The 21,318-nt window shown below is 41.5% G+C and overlaps 1 protein-coding gene across 1 annotated transcript; it reads left to right on the forward strand.

Moving 5' to 3' along the window:
• The first annotated feature begins 9,024 nt into the window (after nt 1–9,024).
• LOC309667597 (B-lymphocyte antigen CD20-like) lies at nt 9,025–16,724 on the forward strand. The gene is made up of 6 exons (XM_082476179.1): nt 9,025–9,282; nt 9,732–9,851; nt 11,044–11,100; nt 12,597–12,833; nt 13,924–14,025; nt 14,898–16,724. Exons 1-6 carry the CDS (start codon nt 9,136–9,138, stop codon nt 15,117–15,119), a joined length of 885 nt encoding a protein of 294 aa, XP_082332305.1. The 5' UTR covers nt 9,025–9,135; the 3' UTR covers nt 15,120–16,724.
• The last annotated feature ends 4,594 nt before the right edge of the window (nt 16,725–21,318 follow it).

Raw genomic sequence — 21,318 nt, forward strand, 5'->3', positions numbered from 1 at the left:
TTTCTGCTACAAACTGGGAGGAGAAAGGCCTACAGTTGCATAAGTGAAGGCAGGGGATGGGGGGCAGTGGGGTTCCTATGAAAAATATTTGGCAGCTTGGTTAGGTTCTGACGGGTGGGGTTTGAGATATCTTTAAGGGTGAGAGGCCTGGTCACCTAATGGTAAATAAGGGTTTTTAAGTCAGGCCTGGGTTTAAATGTTGGTTTTGCCATTTAAAGTAAAGTGACTTGAACAAATTATTTATCCTTTGTGAGCCTTATACTCCTACACTAAAATGTAATAATAACACTTACCTGATGCGTTTTCTGTGAGCCTTAAATGAAACACGTGAACTGATTCTGTGAATGTTTGGAACTTAAAAAACCACTCAGAAAATGGTAGGTTTTCTTTTAAATTTATAACTGAAGTTTTCTTGCTTCCCAAACGTCACTATCACTTACTATGTGACTTTGAGCCAGTTTCCCCCTAAGTTCCCACTGAACTTTGGTTTCCACAATTACAACACTGTAGGTGTTATACGGACAGTGCCTGGCATATAAGCAGATATTCAACTAATGTTATTTTTTTAACGTAAAGTAGTCCCTCAAAACAGAAGGAAGGCCTCATAAACTACAAGGCTCTTAAGGACTCGAAATTATATTTTCCTTAGTAGTAATTATTTTTTATAAACACAACACTGGGACTTTCCAACTTATAACCAAGTTCTATTTGCAAAAAGATCGTTATAGTTTCACCTCTGAGGGACCCTGCGTCTCCTTTACCAATTCTCTGAAACCAAAACCCTCTAACACCAAATGATTCTCCGTGCCAATGCCTTGTTGAACAGTTGGGAACACACCATAATATTACTTTCTGATACTGGGTAGCACTGTGATAGTCATCTGGATGGGAGAAAAAAACCACATCAGGACCACCGGCTCTCACAGCACCGCAGACAACATGGCAGTCAGAAAAACCAGCCCTGCTTTCCAGAGACGCACAGGACAATGGCTGAGTAAGGCAAGAACACAAACAATTATGATGTAGAATGTAGTTCTCATAAGAGTGGCAAAATGTCTCAAGGATAAAAAAGATGGGAGTGTTAGGAGGCAGGGGGAATAAAAGGAAGACCAATGCCTATGAGGCAAATATTAACTTAATAAAAGGTTAGTTAATAAACTTCGACGTAGACTTTAAGGAAGCAATCATCCTTTGGAAGCAGGAAAGCCACTAGACAATCACAAGAGGTTTAACCGAGAGAGAGAAATAGTAAATGTGTAATAGACCTAATAAAATATGCTCAAACATTACAGAGGGGAAAAAAAGATGGAATAAAGAAAGTCCTACTGAATCCAAATCCAGATCATAGGAGGATTTCAACACAAACCCTGAAAGGTCAATTAATCCAAATTGGCAACAAGGTGAACGTTCATATAAATTCAAATTCAAGCTTATTACAGGAAGAATCACACATAAAGCCACCTACGTGATCTCACTGTAGCAAACCAGAGTAGCAAACACCCCAAGACAGGCTTGGGGAAAAACACAGGGCCTACACAGAGATAAGGATGTGAAAAATCCGGTTGTGAAACCCCAATTCAACCCTCATTAACGCCATGCGTTTGCCAAGTTCTGACCTGCTCCCACAGCCACTAAAATGAAGGCACACTCCTCCAGCCACCCGTCATCCAGGACTCAAACCTCCGGCCTCACAATCATCCACAACTCAGACCCTGTGTCATTAGCATCCCTACACCGCCAACCATTCAAGCACTTCAGCAGGTATTCATAGACCCACAACCGGAACCTTAAATGGGTGGCGGGTCTTATGTTTCCACTTCTCTTCTCTCTATAGCATTAACGAGAGGTGACCGCCTGGCTCCTACCTGGGTACACTGGATGACAGCAAGTTCTCTATTCAAACGTTAGTCTGTCCCACTAACAAACTGCTCCAATGGTGGGTGGGGAGATGGCGTTTTTTTCTATGTTGCCCCCAAATCAGCCTCTCCAGAACGACTTTTACCCATTGGTTCCAACCCTCTGATTCCAAACCATCTTAAAGAAAAGAGGCAGGGGGAGAAATAGAGAAGAGAGGAGAGAGAAGATATGAATTAACCTCAGATTCAGCAACAGAGCTGCCATGTTTCAGCCCTTTAGACTAGGCAAACGATTACCTAACTACAGCCCTAGGTCGCTAATGAAATACATCAATGGATAAGAAAATTACAAAGTAAGAAAAATCCAAGATATGAACATAAAGGTTGTATATGGTAGGGCAGCGGATACAATACCTTTGGGCAAAACTTTCTTTGATTCGTCTCCCAAATATTTACTCTCCTGGCCACCAGCTTCCTCCATTTCCTCACCTGATCTAGTGCTGGGCTTGATGGCCACACAGCTCTGGCCCCGACTGAAAAGAGAGGGGACACAAGGGTACTAGACAGATGGAGGGAAAAGGTGGGTTTGTAGGTAAAAGTACTATTTCAATGTACATTCCAAAATATGGAGCTCTTGCCTCAAGCTTCTGGGGACATGTTCCACAGCACCAAAATATATTTTTAGGCCATTTCTACTAAATTCAACACAAGACATACACGGTCCCACTCGAACCCTAAGTGTGGGCAAATGAGGATGACATTTGAAGAGGATACACACAACACTTCCAAGGGTACGGGCTTAATAATTCTTGAATCTCTCTGCAGGGATGCCTCCTTCCCACCTACCCACTCCTAAACAAGTAACAGAAAAAGGTAAAAGTCCTAACAGCCCATCTTTGCAGAATTTCTAGAGCCCTTCGTGCCCTTGGGGACCCCCCAATCCACACCTGCTTACAGGGTGGGGGCCTACACAGTTCTTCTAATTCAGGCAGTGTAAAGTACGCCCGGCAGTCCCCTGGGATCTTTTTCAAGAAGTGAAACCTCCTGGTAAGGCAGAAACTTTTTTGTATATCCTCTCCGGCTCTGATAAGTGTGTATTAAACTAAAGTAGTTGGGGCGAAACCCAAGGTAGCAGAAGCCACTAATTTCCTGTCACCTGGTATCTATCAGTGATCCTAGGCCTGGCCCATCTCACTCGCCCGCTGTGTACTTGAGAACCTAGCTGTCTAAGTGAACTCAGCAGCAAGCATTCACGTCAGCCCTTGAGCCTTAAGACCTTGGAGACTCAGGTAAGGAACCCATTTGCTTTGTTTAAGTGACTAAAAGGGAGTGACAGATAAGGCATAGGATGGTTTGGGAGACTGGAGATTCTTGGCTTTAATTCTAGGGCTTCCCTGGTCAGGTCTTCTGATAGTGTCATCATTTGAGGAAGGGCGATACCAAGGCCTGCTGTCCACCTACTACCTGAACCACTCACTCTCTCTCTCTCTCTCTAGAATGACCCTGGCCAATCTACAAAAGTAGTAAATTGCCACGTGTAGATTAAAGCACGGTTACTACCTGCTGGGCTCAAACCTGAGCTCTACCATCAACAAGCCACATAACCTCAGGCAAGTTACTAAACCTCCATGTTCCTCGGTTTCCTCACCTATAAAGTGGGGGCAATAGTAATACCCACTGCGTTATGAAGAATAAATGAGCTAAAATCCTGACGCTCTTAGAACAGCCTCGAACCAAATAAGAAAATAAACAGTCACGGCTGTAATGAAAATAACTCCACGCCTCTCACTTCAAATGCTTTTGTCTCCAAAGCTATCCCACTAAATGTGAATACCCCTAGACGTTGTTAAGCCTCTCAGGAGAATGTTTTCTGGAGGGGATTGGTGGACACCAAATCGAGCACAAAACCCTGCCTCAAATCCATCACAGAAACCGAGAGAGAGAGTGGGCACTGGAGACTAGAGGAAGATCTGATGAAAGCTTACAAAGACGACCTCTAACCCTGCCATCATTGTCTCCTGAAACCAGTTTATAACATTCCCTTCCCCTGTTTCCCGTAACATGGCTTGATCGCACTGATTGACTGGTGAGATGAAATTAATCACCTTTTGGTCCGACATCCTGAGTGTCCGTAAACCTGTCCCAAGGAAGTAGTTCAGTTTACCATTTCTTGAGCTCATAGTGTGTAGGAAACAGGATCCCTGTGTAATCCTAGTAATGCATTCCCAAAAGGAATTTACACTCCATTAGAGGGACTAACAATATGACATGAGAAAGAAAACCCTTGGTGACAAGTAAGGAATGCAAACAGCTGTGGGCTTTGAAGGAGAATTCCTGGCCAGAAAGAGCCTCGGGTGATGTGAATGTCTGATGGGCAGTGGCACTGAAAGTGAAAGGGGTGGGAGGAGAAGCATTTCAAAGTTGAGAGGGTTCAAGGACGAAAGAGGGAGCCGCATCCAGACCAGTGGCTCCGTGGGGAGTAGTGGGATGTGAGCTTAAGAAATTACGTAGAGGCTGTGAGCGACCAGGTAAAGGGTGTCCCCGGCAGGCAATGACAGATCGGAGATGAGTTCAAGTTCAGGAAGAGCGTAACTTCAGCAGGGATTTAAGGGAGTCTGATCTAGCTGCCTTGTGGAGGATGGGTTAGAAAAGAGAGAGACGGAAGGTAGAAAAGCAAGATTTCTGCGCTAAACCAGCAGAGGAAATGAGAGGAGAGGAAATGAGAGTCAAACTCATGAGGTGACACTGGCACCTGCAAAATAAGATACTTTACAGAGGTAGAAACTGCCTGACTTAGCCATCGGTTCCATGTGGGAGATGAAGGAGCTGGAGAGGAATATGGCTCCAACATTTTAAGCCTGGGAGACAGGGATACAGATGTGAAGCCATCCGGGGGATGATGCCTGGCTTTGCAGCACGTTCTTTCTCTCGTGGAGCTTTTATGCCCCCACCTCGCAGCATGCGGGGTCGTAGTGGCATGCAGGATCTTGGTGGCTTGCAGGATCTTAGTTCCCCAACCAGGGATCAGACCTGTGTCCCCTGCAGTAGAAGCACAGAGTCTTAACCACTGGACTGCCAGGGAAGTCCCTGCAACACAGTCTTTGAAGAAGGCAGTTTCATCTGAGTGGCTCTGGCAGGAAGCAGCCGCCGAGTGTCGAGGAGTGAGTGGGTAGTGAGGAAGTGGAAGCAGAGAGTAAGCTTTTAAGAAGCTGGGAGTATAGGACTGGGGAGACTGGGCAGTGGCTGGGACAGTCCTGGATTAAAGGAAGGGGTTTGGGGACTGGGGAGACACCGCAGCACATTTTAATCATAACAAAGGTTCCAGTGATGATAATTATTCTTTGAGCCTTTAGTAGTTTATAAATTGCAAATTATCTCATGTTCTCAAAACAAAACTTTGAATAGAGAGATCAGATCACAAAGGTAGCAAGCAACAGAGCTAGGACTAGCTCTTCCTGCTCCATACTCCCCAAATATAGCAAGAGGTTGAAGATGCAACCAATCTCTTTGAAGGACTATCGTCACGGTTGAAGGAGACGGGCTGTAGAGCAAAGGCAGAGGAAAAGGAAGTATTAAGAACATTATTCCTCAGAGACAAGCGCACAGGAGGCCACAAGGGATAAAAATGCAAAACTATTTGAGCGGCAAAGGAGGAAGTGGAGGTAACAAAAGCTGGGCAGCTTTGAACTGAGTAAATGATGGAATTATTAGACCCTAAAAGTCATTATTCAAACCAAAGCCCATAAACGCTGTGAGATCTTCTTCAGTAGAAGGACACGGAAATAGTGGTGCCTTTTACAAACCCAAGAAGATTTGCAGAAATTGCTGTAATAAAACAGGGCAGTGTCTGATAAACTGAGTCCTGATTTTAGTATAGTTCAGTGATAATAAAATCTTATGACCACATTTTGACCAATGTGATCAGTAACCACTACTAGTGTACCAATTAGTCTTTGAGCATTGAGTCTTTGAGTTGGGACAAACGGTCATGGTGAACAATTAAAAAAAATATATATATAGGGTAAGGCTACAGGAATCTACAATAACCTGATGAGTGTGTGGTCTAGTTTCATATATTCCCATAGAATAAAATGAATAAAATCTTTCATTACCCAGTCAGTCTACAATGACCTGGCATGCATATATATATATACACACACACACACACATATGCCATAAAAAATGAAGTAGCATAGAGAAACAAGTATGTTTGTGTTTATAAACTATTTTACAGTAGTATGTGTTGAAGGCTTTGTAGAAATATAGCTGCCATAGTGAGACATCATTTTAAGAGAAATAAAATATTGCCCTCCAATGGTCATTACTGCCATTAGTCATGGCAGACAAAGCCCAAGTAGGACTTGTTTACATAAAAGGTTTATCTCACTAATAATACAGACACAGCCTTAGGCAGATGAAAAGTGAGGAGAAATTAAAACAATGGGAGTCCAATCATCTCCTTCTGTCCAGATAATTGGTGACCTTTGCTTTTTAAATTGTCCTCATTAAAATGAGCCCTCTGGGGCTTCCCTGGTGGCGCAGTGGTTGAGAATCTGCCTGCTAATGCAGGGCACACGGGTTCGAGCCCTGGTCTGGGAAGATCCCACATGCCGTGTAGCGACTGGGCCCGTGAGCCACAACTACTGAGGCTGCGCGTCTGGAGCCTGTGCTCCGCAACGGGAGAGGCCGCGATAGTGAGAGGCCCGCGCACTGCGATGGGGAGTGGCCCCCGCTTGCCGCAACTAGAGAAAGCCCTCGCACAGAAACGAAGACCCAACACACCCAAAAATAAATACATAAATAAATAAATTAAAAAAAATAAAAGAGCCCTCTGGAGAGGAGTGTGGTAACCTCAGCTCATTCCATACTTACCGTGGGAAAATTAATTAACCTCTCAGAACCCCCATTTCCACACCTGCAGAAAAAAAAAATGCCCACTTCGTAGGGAAGGTGTGGGAGAGTGGGAACTAAGTAGCACAGAGTGGGTGCTCAGTGAACAACTCTGACTATGCGGTCCAGCCCGAGGTGCAGCAGAAAAAGCACGAGCCTCCGAGCCCTAGGGGCTGCCTTTCTGGTTTGGCTCCATCACTCAGCGCAAGGTCTTTAACAAGGCATGTCTCATCCTTGGGCCACAGTTTCCTCATTTATCAAATGAACGGAATGGTTTCTGAGGGTCTGACTGGCCCTAAAAACTCTGCCTGAATCCGTCTGTAAACACCTTAGTGGTCTATATTAAAATATTCCCTCTTGCTGGTGGTCTCGTGGGGTGGTTTGTGGTGCAAAGCAGATCCCTAAGACCACATGACATCTGGTAATCCAGGGCTGGGGCAAAATCAAGCGTGAAGCACCCACAGCCTCCCCTCTGCCCCTTCAGCCATGGCCCAGACAGATACTCTGTTTTCAACTGATTTATAGTCGCCCAAATCGCACATCTATTTGAAGGAAAAGGAAGAGGTTCATGAGTGAAAGGCTGAATTCCTATTCCCCACGGGGGACAAAGCAGCCTGGTACCACACATACCTTGTTGGCTAGGTCCAAGCCCTCGTTTTAAATCTCTGATGGCTGTGTAACTTTGAACAAGTTACCTAACTTCCCGGTGCCCTTGTTACCCTTTCTACAAAACAGAGGCAACGATTCATCCCTTGTCTACCCTGTGAGGCTCAGGTGAGATGCCAGATGTGAAACGTCTCTGTTACTAGGAAGTGGGTACAGATGTGAGGCCTGGGAGACTCCCACGCCCCTGTCTTCCAGCACACCTGCAGGTGCCCAGCCCTGCGCGACTTCAGGGAGATAAGCAAGCTAGACAGACAGCCTTGGCCTCCAAGGCCCCTTACATGACTTACAGTCAGTAAAGACAAGACCAAAACTGTGTCCCTAAAGAGAGATTTCCAGGGCCCAGGAAAGACCCAACAGAACTCATGTAAGTAACTGACATAAAGAAATGAATACTGAAGGGAATCACATGATGAAGAAGGTAGAACAGTCTTACAATGTTAGAGCTGGAAAGGGACATTTCTATTCAGAAATTGATCATGAATTCGAAGGACAAATAGCATTTACTACTTCCTGCCTGTGTACTAGGCACTTGCACTTATGTTAACTTATTTATTTCTCACAACATGTCTCTGAAAGGGGTATTGTTCTCATTTTTCAGATGGGAAAAATAGAAACTACTGCTCCTAAAGGTAAAAATATTAAGAACAAGAACAAGAACAAAAGCAGCTAATAATGATTCAGACATGGGTGCTTTGCATACATTTACTTCTTCAATAATATTCATGAAGAAACTACTAAATCCAGGCATAATTTTAAATACTAAACAAGAGAGAACACAAGGAATTTCTATTCTAGTGGGGAGAGACTGACAGTAAACAAGCAAGCAAATACAGTAATTCCTCACAGTGATAAGTGCTACCAAATAAATAAAATGGGATGTTGTGAGAGAGACGCATTGTGGGTTGAGGGTTCAGGAAAGGCTTCTTTGAGAGGCTGACATTTGAGCTATCCCTGAACGGAAAGAAACCAGCCATGCACACACCATGAGCCCATTTAAGTCTCACAGCAACCCTATGAGATAAGAATGATTACTATCCCCATTTTACAGTTGAAGAAGTTGAGGCCCAGAGAGTTTAAAGAACTTACCCAGAGTTTCACAGCAAATAGAAGAATCATGATTTAAACCTAGGCAGTCTGATTCAGAGGCCACAGTCTTACACAGAACCTTCAAGAGCCTCCTTGAAGTGATTTACTCAAGGTGGCAGAGTTAGTGGGAGGGGGGAAGACTGAATCGGCCCCTCTCGACTCCAACAGTCTTCACCATCCTCCATCATGGTGACTCTGGCCCATCCCAATCGACAAAAGCAGGTAAGCAAAGGGACAAGGACGAGCCCACACAAAACACATTTTCTAATATTAAAGCACAAGAAAAGCATCCAGAAATGACAGACACACAGAACATACAGAATATGAGTATGATGTTCTCTACAAAGAGAAAACATGTCCCAAATGTGGCTGTCAAGAATACTGGCAGGGAGTCCCCGGGCCCATAAACCCTTGCATGAGATGCCCCCTCCGGATCCTGTCTTAGAACATGGCAGGAGGTCTTGCTTTAGATCCAAAGTCACTAGGAAGAGGCCGTGCCTGCCATCAGTGACACCCACAGAGAGAATACAGAGGAAAGTATTCAGGTGCACAACACGAGATAAAAGACTGCCAAGAATCCTGTTCTCTCTCTCCTCATTTTATTATTTGTTTTATTTTTAGGACTTTTGAGGGTGAAATGACGACGCCCAGGAATTCCATGAGTGGGGCTTTCCCAGCAGGCCCTATTGCCATGCAGCCTGTTCAGAAACTAATTCCCAGGAGGGTGCCTTCAGTGGTGGGCGCCACACAGAGCTTCTTCATGAGGGAATCTAAGGCTTTGGGGGTAAGTCAGTTGCCTTCCATTCCACATCCTAGGGACTCTCTGGCCTACAGAAGCAGATGCTGTAGGCCAGGTACAAAATTCAATCCGACTGGAAGGTATTTGATCCCACCTGAGGTGATCTTTATGTCTGGCACAGTGGGCCAAATCAGGGACGTACAGAGAGATTATCATGGTGATCTTATGCCCCCACTTGATCTTGAGGCTTGCATAGTTAGGGGTCTCCTATCCCAGTTCATCACCAGCACACCACATATACCTGCCTTGGAAATGTCCCAGGTGGTAGGGAAAATGAATCGGAACGAGACAAAGGTCTTGGCACCTTCACCGCTTGCTTTGGACATCTTACACAGCCCCATCCAGGTCAGGAACCAGGGCTTCCGGCCTCACCTTCGCTTTCTGACTTGACGATGACTTCAGTTCATCCATCAGTGCCCCTATTCTCTCCCCAGGCTGTCCAGATTATGAATGGGCTCTTCCACATTGCCCTGGGCGGCCTCCTGTTGATCCACGCGGAGGTCTATGCACCCATCTGTGTAACTTTGTGGTACCCTCTATGGGGAGGCATTATGGTGAGTAAAAATTAACAACCACTTGGGGAGTGATACAGACAAAAAGGTTAAAAAGCTCCACGGGAATATACCAGATTTATTTCTGTGTTGAGGAAAGCATAGGAGTAGGGAATAGGTTATCTGGTTGATGTGATTTAGTGGAAAGAGAGGTTGACTACACCGAGCATGAATCCCATGGTTGGGAGTCAGTGGTCATGCTTCATGGGAATTCAGAGAAAGCTGCCCTACATGGATCTACACAGGGAGGAAAGATTCTCAAAGCAGGACCTCTCCAAAGTCAATGTCCGGCACGAAGTGGGCTGGGTACTGTACATTAGGACTGTAGAGCATGGTGTTTCAGAAAGCAAGAGGGTGCAGGAGCATCCCACTTCCTCCCACCTGGTCCTTCTTCCCTACAATTCTCTTTAGTTACTATCTCACGTGATGAAATTAGTCCCATCCCAAACAAATCTCCTCTCGCTTGTCAGCAGAGCAGTACTCCTTATGGCTGTTTCATGTGCATGTTTTCCAAGCTTGTAACCCTGTCTGGATGTGGTATGGGACAGAGATGTTTTCATCACCATTACACCTTCATAGATGCGACTATGAAGACAGGTCCAGGATTGAAATTTTCAGAACAAGGAGAGATGGATTAGTGCAAGAGTTTCCTCCATCTTACAGCTTGAATAGTAGAAAAGGAAGATGAGAAAGAATGACCACTTCCTGTAGCAGCCCACGTTTTAATGAAGTGCCTACGACATTCAGGCCAAGTACTTCTTCTACATCAATTCACTCATCATTGCCAGCAACGCCATTTAAAACACTGTGAACTCCAAAGAGCAATTCCCCAAATTAAAAAAAGGAAAACTGAAAATAAAACTTTTAAATTCACAGTGTGAGTACTAATTGACATGGAAATGTGAATTCTGCCTCTGGTCTTACTATATTCCTAGTCACAGCTCCCCATTTGATTGAATAAAAGGCACGGACTGAATGTGATTGAGCCTGAATAAAGGAGAAATATGCTGAAAAATGAATAAATCCATTAAAAAGGACTGAATAGTTTAGTGAAAGTGGTTGCAAGTGTGGATAGCTTTTTTACAACCAGTTCTCAATGTTAAAAAGTGATCTCCTTCTCTGCCCCTCTCTCTCTCTCTGCTGCTTCTCCCATCTCGCCCCCGCCTTTCCCCACCCACCACCTCTCTTTTTACAGTATATCATTTCTGGATCACTCCTGGCAGCAGTAGAGAACAACTCCATGAAGAGTTTGGCAAGTAATCGTATGTCCTTCTTTCCCACACATCAGAGAAGCAGATATTTTCTCAGTTGAAAACAAGGACCCTTGAAGACCTTTGGAGTTACAGTAGCACTGAGTTATCGCTCAATCCTAAAAAGCAAAAGATCCTCTATGATGCTGTTGTGATTTTATTCATAAAAAACATGGAGATGAGATATTCATGGAAACAGAATTAAAGGCAGATCGTTGAGGAGCATGCTTATGGTCTTAGGAATGCGAGATGCTGTGTGAGACTGAGATCTCTTTGAAAATCTTGTCATTTATCTCAGACCAGCATTTAGGAACACTGTCTAATCAATGCTATGACTGACTCGAGTCCTAGTTAACCTTCAGCTATAACCCTGAGCAAGTCAGTTCACCCCTACGTACCTCTGAATTTTAACCTATAAAATGGAGATAATAGTCCTTGCTACCGTAGGAAACTCTCCCGAGGATAAAATGGAGTAATATATATGAGGGTGCTTCAGAGGCTATAAAGAGCGAGAGTGGTCCTCTTCATGTAACCCCTCAGGACACATTTACGCCCAGGAAGAACCCCTGATTCTGTACAGGTCAAGAGCTTACCAGCAAGCTTCCTTCTTGAACTTTTCTCCACTTACTAAGCTATCACTAATTCGAGTCACTTCCGAAGTCAGTGGGAGATTGAGATGGCTCCTCTTTGGAGGCGGTCTGACAAACTCAGTTTGGGGGAAAAGAAAAACTGTTTATGAAGATCAAGCTGTGTTTATTCTCCACGTACAGTCAGTCCTACTGACTTGCCATCTGTAGGTCATACAACCAGGGATGAAATATGTGTGTCTTAAGACAATCATCAAAAACCCCACACCATTGTGGTACTTGTTGCACATATCTTCCTGTTTCGAACTTTTATCATCCCGGCAAGGTAGCACATTCACACTGATATCCTCTTACCTGTGCTACACGGAGACATCAGCCTTAATTGTATTTTGAAAGATGATTGCCTGGCGCTGACCGCAACCTGTGTCAACAGGGAGGGAATAGGTATTACTATTTGCTTGTTTCCACTTGATGGTACAGACCTAGAGGGGTCTATCTGCTCTTTCCCTACCTATACCCACAATACCATCCTGCTTCACTGTGATATAATCTGAAGACTATTCATTTCATTTACTCAACAACGGTGTATTGAATGCCTACTAGTATTCTGGTGGCAGTGGCAGTGAAAGGAAGTACAAGGATCACTCCTAGGATGTTTTCTTGATGAACTGATTGGATGGTGGTGGCATAAATGAGAAGGGGAAATCTGAGAAAGGGACAAGGTTCAGACATGAAGGTTTTCATTTTATAGTGACAAAGAGACTAAAAACAACTGAGAGAAATAGAACTTAGTGTGATTTAGGTGTAGTACGTTTCTGAGTCAGGGGAATGGAATCTGGAATTCCTTCCTAGCTTATGTTCTTCAATTGGTAATTAAACTCAATTAATAAATCTTTATGTCTCTATTTCAGGTCAGAGGGAGAATAATAATGAACTCATTGAGCCTCTTTGCTGCTATTTCTGGAATAATTTTTTTGATCATGGACATATTTAATCTGACAATTTCCCATTTTTTTAAAATGGAGAGTCTGAACCTTACTAAGGCTCCCACACCACATATTAACATATACAACTGTGAACCAGCTAACCCCACTGAGAAAAACTCTCTATCTATGCAATATTGTGACAGCACACGGTTTTTGTTCTTGGTAAGTGTGAAACTGGATGTATTTTCAGGGAGGAAGTATGGCATTTTTCTTATGACCATCAACTCTAGATCCAGACTGTCTGTGTCTGCTACTTATTGCCTATATGGCATTGAGAAAGAATTCTGATCACACTGTCTCATTTTTTTCAACTGTAAAATGGGGAAGGTAATAGTATTTACTGTTTATAGTATTTATAGGGCTGTTTTGAGGGATGAGTTAATACATGGAAAGCACTTAGAACAGTGTCTGGTACATAGAAAGTGCTATTTAAGTGTTTGCTTTAACATTTATTATTATTATATTATTAGCAGAATATTTATTATTATTATTATTGATTAAGATGAACATTGAAGAACCTAAGTTGTAATAAACATCATTTGCCTCAAGGAGTTTTTAGAGTTTGAAGGGGAAAAAAATGCATCTCCCAAGTGTGGAGAGATTTCATTAGTGCAATACCATACCACCTAAAGCTGTATACAGTTCAATTTGGGACTCAATAATTGTTCTTGCCTACACAGAATTGATTCTTCGACTAATTATTACTGCTTTACTTTCTTTTTTTTTAAAAGGAATTCCTTTATTTTTATTTATTTATTTATTTTTGGCTGTGTTGGGTCTTCGTTTCTGTGCAAGGGCTTTCTCCAGTTGTGGCAAGCGGGGGCCACTCTTCATCGCAGTGCGTGGGCCTCTCACTATCGCGGCCTCTCTTCTTGTGGACCACAAGCTCCAGACGGACAGGCTCAGTAGTTGTGGCTCACGGGCCCAGTTGCTCCGCGGCATGTGGGATCTTCCCAGACCAGGGCTCGAACCCGAGTCCCCTGCATTGGCAGGCAGATTCTCAACCACTGCGCCACCAGGGAAGCCCTACTGCTTTACTTTCTGTCAGCAACATGCACTATCTGTTATGTGCCAGGAGTTGTGCTAAGGGCTAGGGTTATGCAGATACTAGCAGTTCTCACAGTCAGTCATTATTTCCCTAAAGAATTGATCTTTTAATCATTTACTTTTAGTCAACAGTCATTTACTGAGCACCAACCATATTCTTATATTTTCATTATTACATTTTCACCCTCATTTTTCTGTTCTTCAGGGCATTTTTGCAGTGATGCTCCTCTTTGCCTTCCTCCAAAAACTTGTGACAGCTGGCACTGTTGAGAATGAATGGAAAAAAATATGCTCCAGACCCAAAGCTGTAAGTAGAAGCCATGCTGTTCACAAACTCCCTGTAGGAAAATCACATCTACAAAGAGTCATTTATGGAGAGTGTAATCTGATAAGCCTGGGAACATCATGAAAAGTGATCCTAGCATATTTCTGGAAAGCAGAAAATACCAGTAATGGAGAAAAATGTCTTGAAATCTGAAATAAGTTTAAAGGTTAGACAGAGGATACAGTCCTATGCTATGTGCATCCTCTTACTAACCTTGCTGGACTTCAAGTCATCCCTCTTGACTTCAGAATTCCATACTTAATGCATAAAAACAGGATGGCTGAAGGCTGATTAAAGCCACTATTTCTTCCACCTCATTTCTCAGTATTCCCTTCTCCTCCCCTCTTTCCTTCTAATCCCTCTTCCAAAACAATAGGTTCAAAGAGGCTCCACAATTGGGAGATATGAATATCCCAGTGACAGATCTATTATCAACTGCTTCAGAACCATAGGATGTTAGCTTTGGAAGAGAATTTAGAAATCATCATCAATTCCTTCATTTTGCAGATGAGGAAGACAGGATTGGAGAGAGAAAGTTAACTTTCCCAAGGTTATCTCCAGTAAAGGCCAATCAAAACTAAAATCTAAATTCTCCTATTATTGCAGTGTTATCTCCCAAACACTGTGTGATCATTCCAGGCAAAGTGGCAAGTATCTGCTGGCCTTGAGGACGAGCCTTGATAAGTGATTTGATAAGGATTTGAGCACCTGGGAAATCAATCCTGGTATTGGGAATCATATAGAAAATAACATAAATAGCATAAAAACCAGGAGGCATTTGATATTCATACAGATTGTTGAGAAATGTGCCAGTGATAAAGGTCAAGAAAAGTTGGTTCAATTTTGTATTCCAGAATGTAGTTCTCCTGTCAGCAGAAGAAAAAAAGGAACAGACAATTGAAATAAAAGAAGAAGTGGTTGAGCAGATTGAAATATCTTCCCAACCAAAGAACGAAGAGGACATTGAAATTATTCCAGTCCAAGAAGAAGAAGAAGAAGAAGAAACAGAAATAAACTTTCCAGAACCTCCCCAAGATCAGGAAGCCTCACCAATAGAAAATGATAGTGTCCCTTAAACTATTTTTTTTCTGTTTTCTGTTTTCTTTTTTTTTTAGACATTAACGTTCACAGCTTCCAAGAGACTTATTTACCCCCATTTCTGAAGGCACTCTGCATGCAGCCTCCATGTCTCTCTGGTCTTTGCATGGAGTGACCACAGCTCCCTTCGCCCCGTTCTCATTCAGAGGATGAACATAGGCCATTGTAGTAGACTGTATCATCATGTTTCTTGTTTAGGACAGCTTTCTTACGTTAAAAAAATAGGCTGAATAAGGGCTGCAGAATGCGGTTTCTCACTGGCCTGTTCCTTGGATAAGGTGTAGTAGTAGTCACAGCAGTAGTAGTTCGTTTGTTTTTTCATTTTTTCCCTCTGCAATAGGGAGAATCCGCACCAGATGAAAAATGTAAGTGACTGTTCCATGCCGTCCCTAAGCTATCTTTAATTTCTTCCACATCTACATTTTTCGTGGAGTCTCTTTTGCACCGTTTTCAGGAAAGCAAAAAATAATAATGAGGTACAATAAAGAACCCATTCCATCTATCTTTCTATGGGGCTGACACTGTGGCCTCCACACCCCACTGGGGCAGCTTGAAGTGGCCAGTCCTCAGCCCTGTCTTTGTAAAAGCAGCACCGCTTACACATCTCCGTCTGTCTTAACTTCCCCTAACTCCTCTTCTAGGCTCTTGGTTGCACTGTCTACCTACTTTTAGCCTTTAGGCAAAGCAAGAAAGAATGATAGAAAAAGTGCCACGAGGAGTACCCAAATTACAAAGGATAATCAATATATGTATTTGTAGAATATTTTCCAGTTCACAAAGTATTTTATCAAATAATTGCAATTGAGCTTCCATGATCAAGGGAAAAAAATCCCTATCCCTATTTTACAAATGTTCAAAGAGAAAACAAGCAAATAAATAAGTAAAGGTAATTTGTCAATGGTCACAGCAAGTAATTTTGAGAGCCTGTTTCATACCTAGATCTTCTTATTCAAATGCTATAATGCTTGAAATAACCAAATTGCCTATCCAATGTCTGCATAAACTACTACAGCCAAGTCAACAGGTTTTATCAGCACCTGCTCTCCGATCAGCATGAAACAGGAGTTGAGAAAGACACAAAAGAGTCAGAAATCAGGTTTTACTCCTTGGGAACAAAAAGACTTAGACATTCACAACCTTTGAAAAATAATTAATATACAATTAGCTGTCAGATTATAGAATGCAGACACTAAGTGCTATAGACATTCTGAGAAAGAAGATCATGCTTGAAAATAACATAATTACTTACGATGCCAAACCTCAGGGAATATTTACCCTATTTCTCGATTCTTTTTCATATTCAGAGACGTTACTACCCTACGTAGAAAGAATGTTAAACTAGGAAGACGTCACTATAATCTATCAACTACATTTGAGCATTTGCTACATGCTGAGTGCTGCCAGACTCTGGCAGGTACATAGACAATGTAATTTCCACTCTCAGTGCTATTTCCACTTTGACCACCAATGGAAGATATTTCCTGTGATTAGGAAAAAAAATAAAGGAGGTGGGACATTTCTGTTTATGTCCTCGAAAATGGCTTTAAATGAATAAAACTATATGTGTGTTCTCGTCTGCAGCAGATGATTCCAACATGGTGTTTCCCTAATCTTCTTTACTCTTGTATCATTTTGACCATGGGAGGCTCCAGCAGCCTTAAGCTCATATTCACATAATCCCAATCTGGGTTTGAACTGTAAGATGTCAAGACATCGACTATTCACGTCAATATATTCTAACACACACGCATATTCCCGTGGAAAATTTTCCTGGAACAGGTCATTAATAACACACTCCTTGCTGTCTGCGGTCCAGAATGTGACTGGAATATATGGTGGTAGACTAGGACCAGTGCCTGCCTTGGACTAGGGGAAAGGGAAGAGGTTGTGGCAATGGCAGACTCAAGGCAAAATTCAGTGAGAAAAACCTTCAAAAGAGACGATCTTATTTCTATCTCATTTTCTCCACTTCTGAAATATATATGAGGATCCTTCTCCAAACCCATGGTTTCCTTAAGAATTTTAGTTTATTTTATTCATTTTTATGATCTCAAATAATTAGTTTTTTCTGACCTCACATTAACTCCTTATAACGAGACACCGCTGATGTCTACTCTTGAAAAAGAATGAAAATCCTTGCTATGACCTTCTTCCCAATTATCTCTTTGGCAATTTGTTCATAGTAGGGTGACAGACCACCCCACCCTGCTCAGGACTGAGAGATTTCCTGGGATACAGGACTTTTAGTGCTAAAAACCAGATAGTCCGAGGCAAACCAGGATGGTTGATCACCTTAGTTCACAACAGTACATAATTTTATCCAGTTGCAATCACTGCACAATGTAATCTTTTTATACTTAAATTTATATCATAAATATGTTTCTTTACTGGTATATAATTTTCTTAAGTATTATTTTTAGTTGCAACTTAGCACTTCACTGAATCAATATAGAATAATTCACCCTTCCTCTATAAATGGATACTTAGCGTATTTCCTTTTTTTCTTTTTGCAAATCACTTTTATAGCTGCAGAAACCATGAGCAAGAAAGAAACATATTTCCTGTTCTCATTATTCAAAATGTGGTTTCACACATTAGGCCTTGTCAAAGTCCACGAATAGGAAGTACTGGCACTTGTTAAAAACCAGGGAATTCATTTTTATTACACTTTGAGAAGAGCAAAATCCAATACACAGAAATGGTAGCTTGGATTTGATTTGTTTTAAATTCTTGGTACATAACCTAAAACACAAATCGGAAATTTTCCTAAGTCTGTAAACCTTAAAGGGGTTTCCTTTCATTCAAAACCTGGTTATATGTTCTGAGCTAAAGAGGACCAAGCAATATAAAATGAATATGGAAGAATCATATGGTGGCAAAGTCAAAGCTAAGCTAGGATTTTCCCATGGAGTCATGTTTGCCCCTTGCTCACCTCTTCCCTTGGTGACTTACTGTAAGAAAATTACTCTTACCTAGTATGCATCCTGCTGCAAGGGAGAACAAAAATCCTAAAGTAAGACACAAACTCATCATTGGGAAATCATTAATTCAATCATCCAAAAGTACTTACTGATCCCAGCCTACCGGTAAGCAAAAATAAGCAAAGTCCTCTCATTTTAGAGCTTACTATCTGGTTGGAAAGACAGACATTAGTAATATATCCATCAGGCACCTACTGTGGGTATGGCATCCTGTTAAGTACAGAGGGTATACCTAAATACAAGAAAAAACCCCTGCCCTCAAAAATCTTACTGCCTAACTAGAGGTGATAAAAACCATATGTGTTAAAAGATAAGCAGTAGGGATCCAAGAAAATTCAATGGGAAAAGAATAATCTTTCAAAAAACTGTGGTGGCAAAACTGGGTAGCCACATGCAAAAAAGAATGAAATTGGACACTTACCTCATATCACATACAAAAGTTAACTCAAAATGGATCAGAGGCCTAAATATAAGAGCTAAAACTACAAAACTCTTAGAAGAAAACATAGGTATAAACTTCATAACCTTGGGTTAGGCAATGGTTTCTTAGGTATGACAACAAAAGCATAAACAAATTAAAAAGTGAACATCATCAAAATTAAAAACTTTTGTGCTTCAAAGGGCACTGTAAAGAAAGTGAAAACAACCTACAAAAGGGGAGAAAATATCTGCAAATTATATATCTGATAAGGGTCTAGTATCCAGAACGTATAAAGAAGGCTTACAGCTCAGCAATAAAAAGACAAATAACACATTTAAACTTGGGCAAAGGATTTGAATATATACTTGTCCAAAGAAAATAAACAAATGGTCAATAAGCATATGAAAAGACGCTCATCACTAGTCACTAGGGAAATGCAAATCAAAACCACAATGAGATATGACTTCACACCCATGGGGATGCTTATAATCAAAAAGAAAGTAACAAGCTTGGTGAGGATTTGGAAAAATTAGAACCCTCATACATTGCTAGTGGTAATGTAAAATGGTGTAGCTGCTTTGAAAAACTGTCTGGCAGTTCCTCAAAAAGCTAAACATAGAGTTACTATAAGGTAAGGCTCATTCTAGCATCAACTTTTTAAAAAATGTCTTAAAAGTACTTATGATTGTTTTTTCTTCTCTTCAAATGTAATACATGCTAGCAACTACACTTCATTAGGGCAGGGGTTGTACCCATCTCTATTTTCTCTTTTATTTATTTATTTTTCAGTGGGCTTTATTTTTCAGAGCAGTTTTAGGTTCATAGCAAAATCGAACAGAAGGTACACAGATTTTCCATTAACCCCCTGTGCCCACACACACACCATTATCAACATCCCCTGCCAGAGTGGAACATTTGTTACAACTGATGAACCTAAACTGACACATCATAATCACCCAAAGTCCATAGATTACATTAGGGTTTACTCTTGGTGTTGTACATTCTTTGGGTTTTGACAAATGTATAAATGCATAATGACATGCACCCACCAATTATAATATCACACAGAATAAATAGTTCACTGCACTAAAAATCCTCTATGTTCTGCCTACTCATCCTTCCTTCCCTCAACCCCTGGCCACCACTGATCTTTTTCCTGTCTCCATAGTTTTGTCTTTTCCAGAACTGTCATATAATTGAAATCATACAGGATTTCTTTTCAGTGCTGAATAGTATTCCATTGTCTGGATGTACCACTGTTTATGTATCCATTCACCTACTGAAGGCCATCTTGGTTGTAACCAAGTTTTAGCAATTACGAATAAAGCTGCTATAAACAAACAAACAAAAAAAAGGTAAGGCTCAGTAGTCCACTACTAGGTATATACCTATGAAAAGTGAAAACACAGGATCACACACAAACTTTTATACAAATGTTCATAGGAGCGTTATTCATAATAGGCAAAAAGTGGAAACAATCCAGAAGTCTATCAACTGATGAATAGATAAAGAAAATGTGGTATATCCATATAATGAAACATTCTTCAGCCATGAAAGGAATGATGTACCGGTACATGTCATAACATACATGAGCCTTAAAAATATCATTTTAAGTACAAGAAGTCAGATATAAGAAACTATATATTATATGATTCCATTTATATGAAATGCCCATAATAGGTAAATCCATAAAAACAAAAAATAGATATAGGCAGGAGACGGGGGGGCAGGAGAAACAGAAAGTGACTGTTAATTAGGTTTCCTTTGGCATGATGAAAATATTCTGTAATTATATAATGGTGCAATGATGGTTGCATAATTTTGTGAATATATTAAAAAAACTTTAAGGGCTTCCCTGGTGGCGCAGTGGTTGAGAATCTGCCTGCTAATGCAGGGGACACGGGTTCGAGCCCTGGTCTGGGAAGATCCCACATGCTGCAGAGCAACTAGGCCCGTGAGCCACAACTACTGAGCCTGCGCGTCTGGAGCCTGTGCTCCGCAACAAGAGAGGCCGCGATAGTGAGAGGCCCGCACACCACGATGAAGAGTGGCCCCTGCTTGCTACAACTAGAGAAAGCCCTCGCACAGAAACGAAGAACCAACACAGCCAAAAATAATTATTTAATAATTTTTTTAAAAAAGTAACAAATGTTCAAGTACAATTGGTGTCTTTAAAAAAAAAAACTTTAAAAGATGTGTGAATTATATTCCAATAAAAATAATTTAAAAAGAGATGATAAGTGACATAAGATAGCCAGGAAGGACTAAATATCAGTAAAAGGCTCTAATGCCTAGCACAAAATAATTGCTCCATAATATTATAGGAACGAGCTCAATGAAGGCTAGGATATTACAAGGAAATATCATGGAATAGAAGGGATTTGAGTTGAATCTTAGAGAATAAGTAGAAATTATATAATAAGAGAAAAAGAACATTCCAGGTAGGAGGAACAATACCTATACAGGATGAAACAGAAACATTCTAGTTGTGTTCACAGCCAATCAGAATAGCCTAGATGGATCATGGTTAAATCAGGGTGTAATTAACTTAAGGCAACAGACAAAGGCTGGAACCACACTATGCAGGGTCTTAAATGCCCATGGCATCTGGACTTTAATCCATAAGCATTAGAGAATCATTGGAGGTGAACTGAGTAGGGAAGAAAGAAATTACAATTAATAGTTTAGAAAACTAGTGAGACAGTAGGAGTAAACAAGGAACTAGACCTGAATTAAAGACTAGAAGTAAAGGTGGGGGGCTATATTTTAGACATT

Source organism: Balaenoptera physalus (assembly GCF_965194825.1).
Source record: "Balaenoptera physalus genome assembly, chromosome: 10".
NCBI classification, from domain to species: domain Eukaryota; kingdom Metazoa; phylum Chordata; class Mammalia; order Artiodactyla; family Balaenopteridae; genus Balaenoptera; species Balaenoptera physalus.

Coding starts and splice junctions, on each gene's coding strand:
- LOC309667597 (XM_082476179.1), top strand. CDS start 9,136: ATGACGACGCCCAGGAATTCCATGAGTGGGGCTTTCCCAGCAGGCCCT. Junction 9,283..9,731: donor GGGAATCTAAGGCTTTGGGG/GTAAGTCAGTTG, acceptor TTCTCTCCCCAG/GCTGTCCAGATTATGAATGG. Junction 9,852..11,043: donor CTCTATGGGGAGGCATTATG/GTGAGTAAAAAT, acceptor CTCTTTTTACAG/TATATCATTTCTGGATCACT.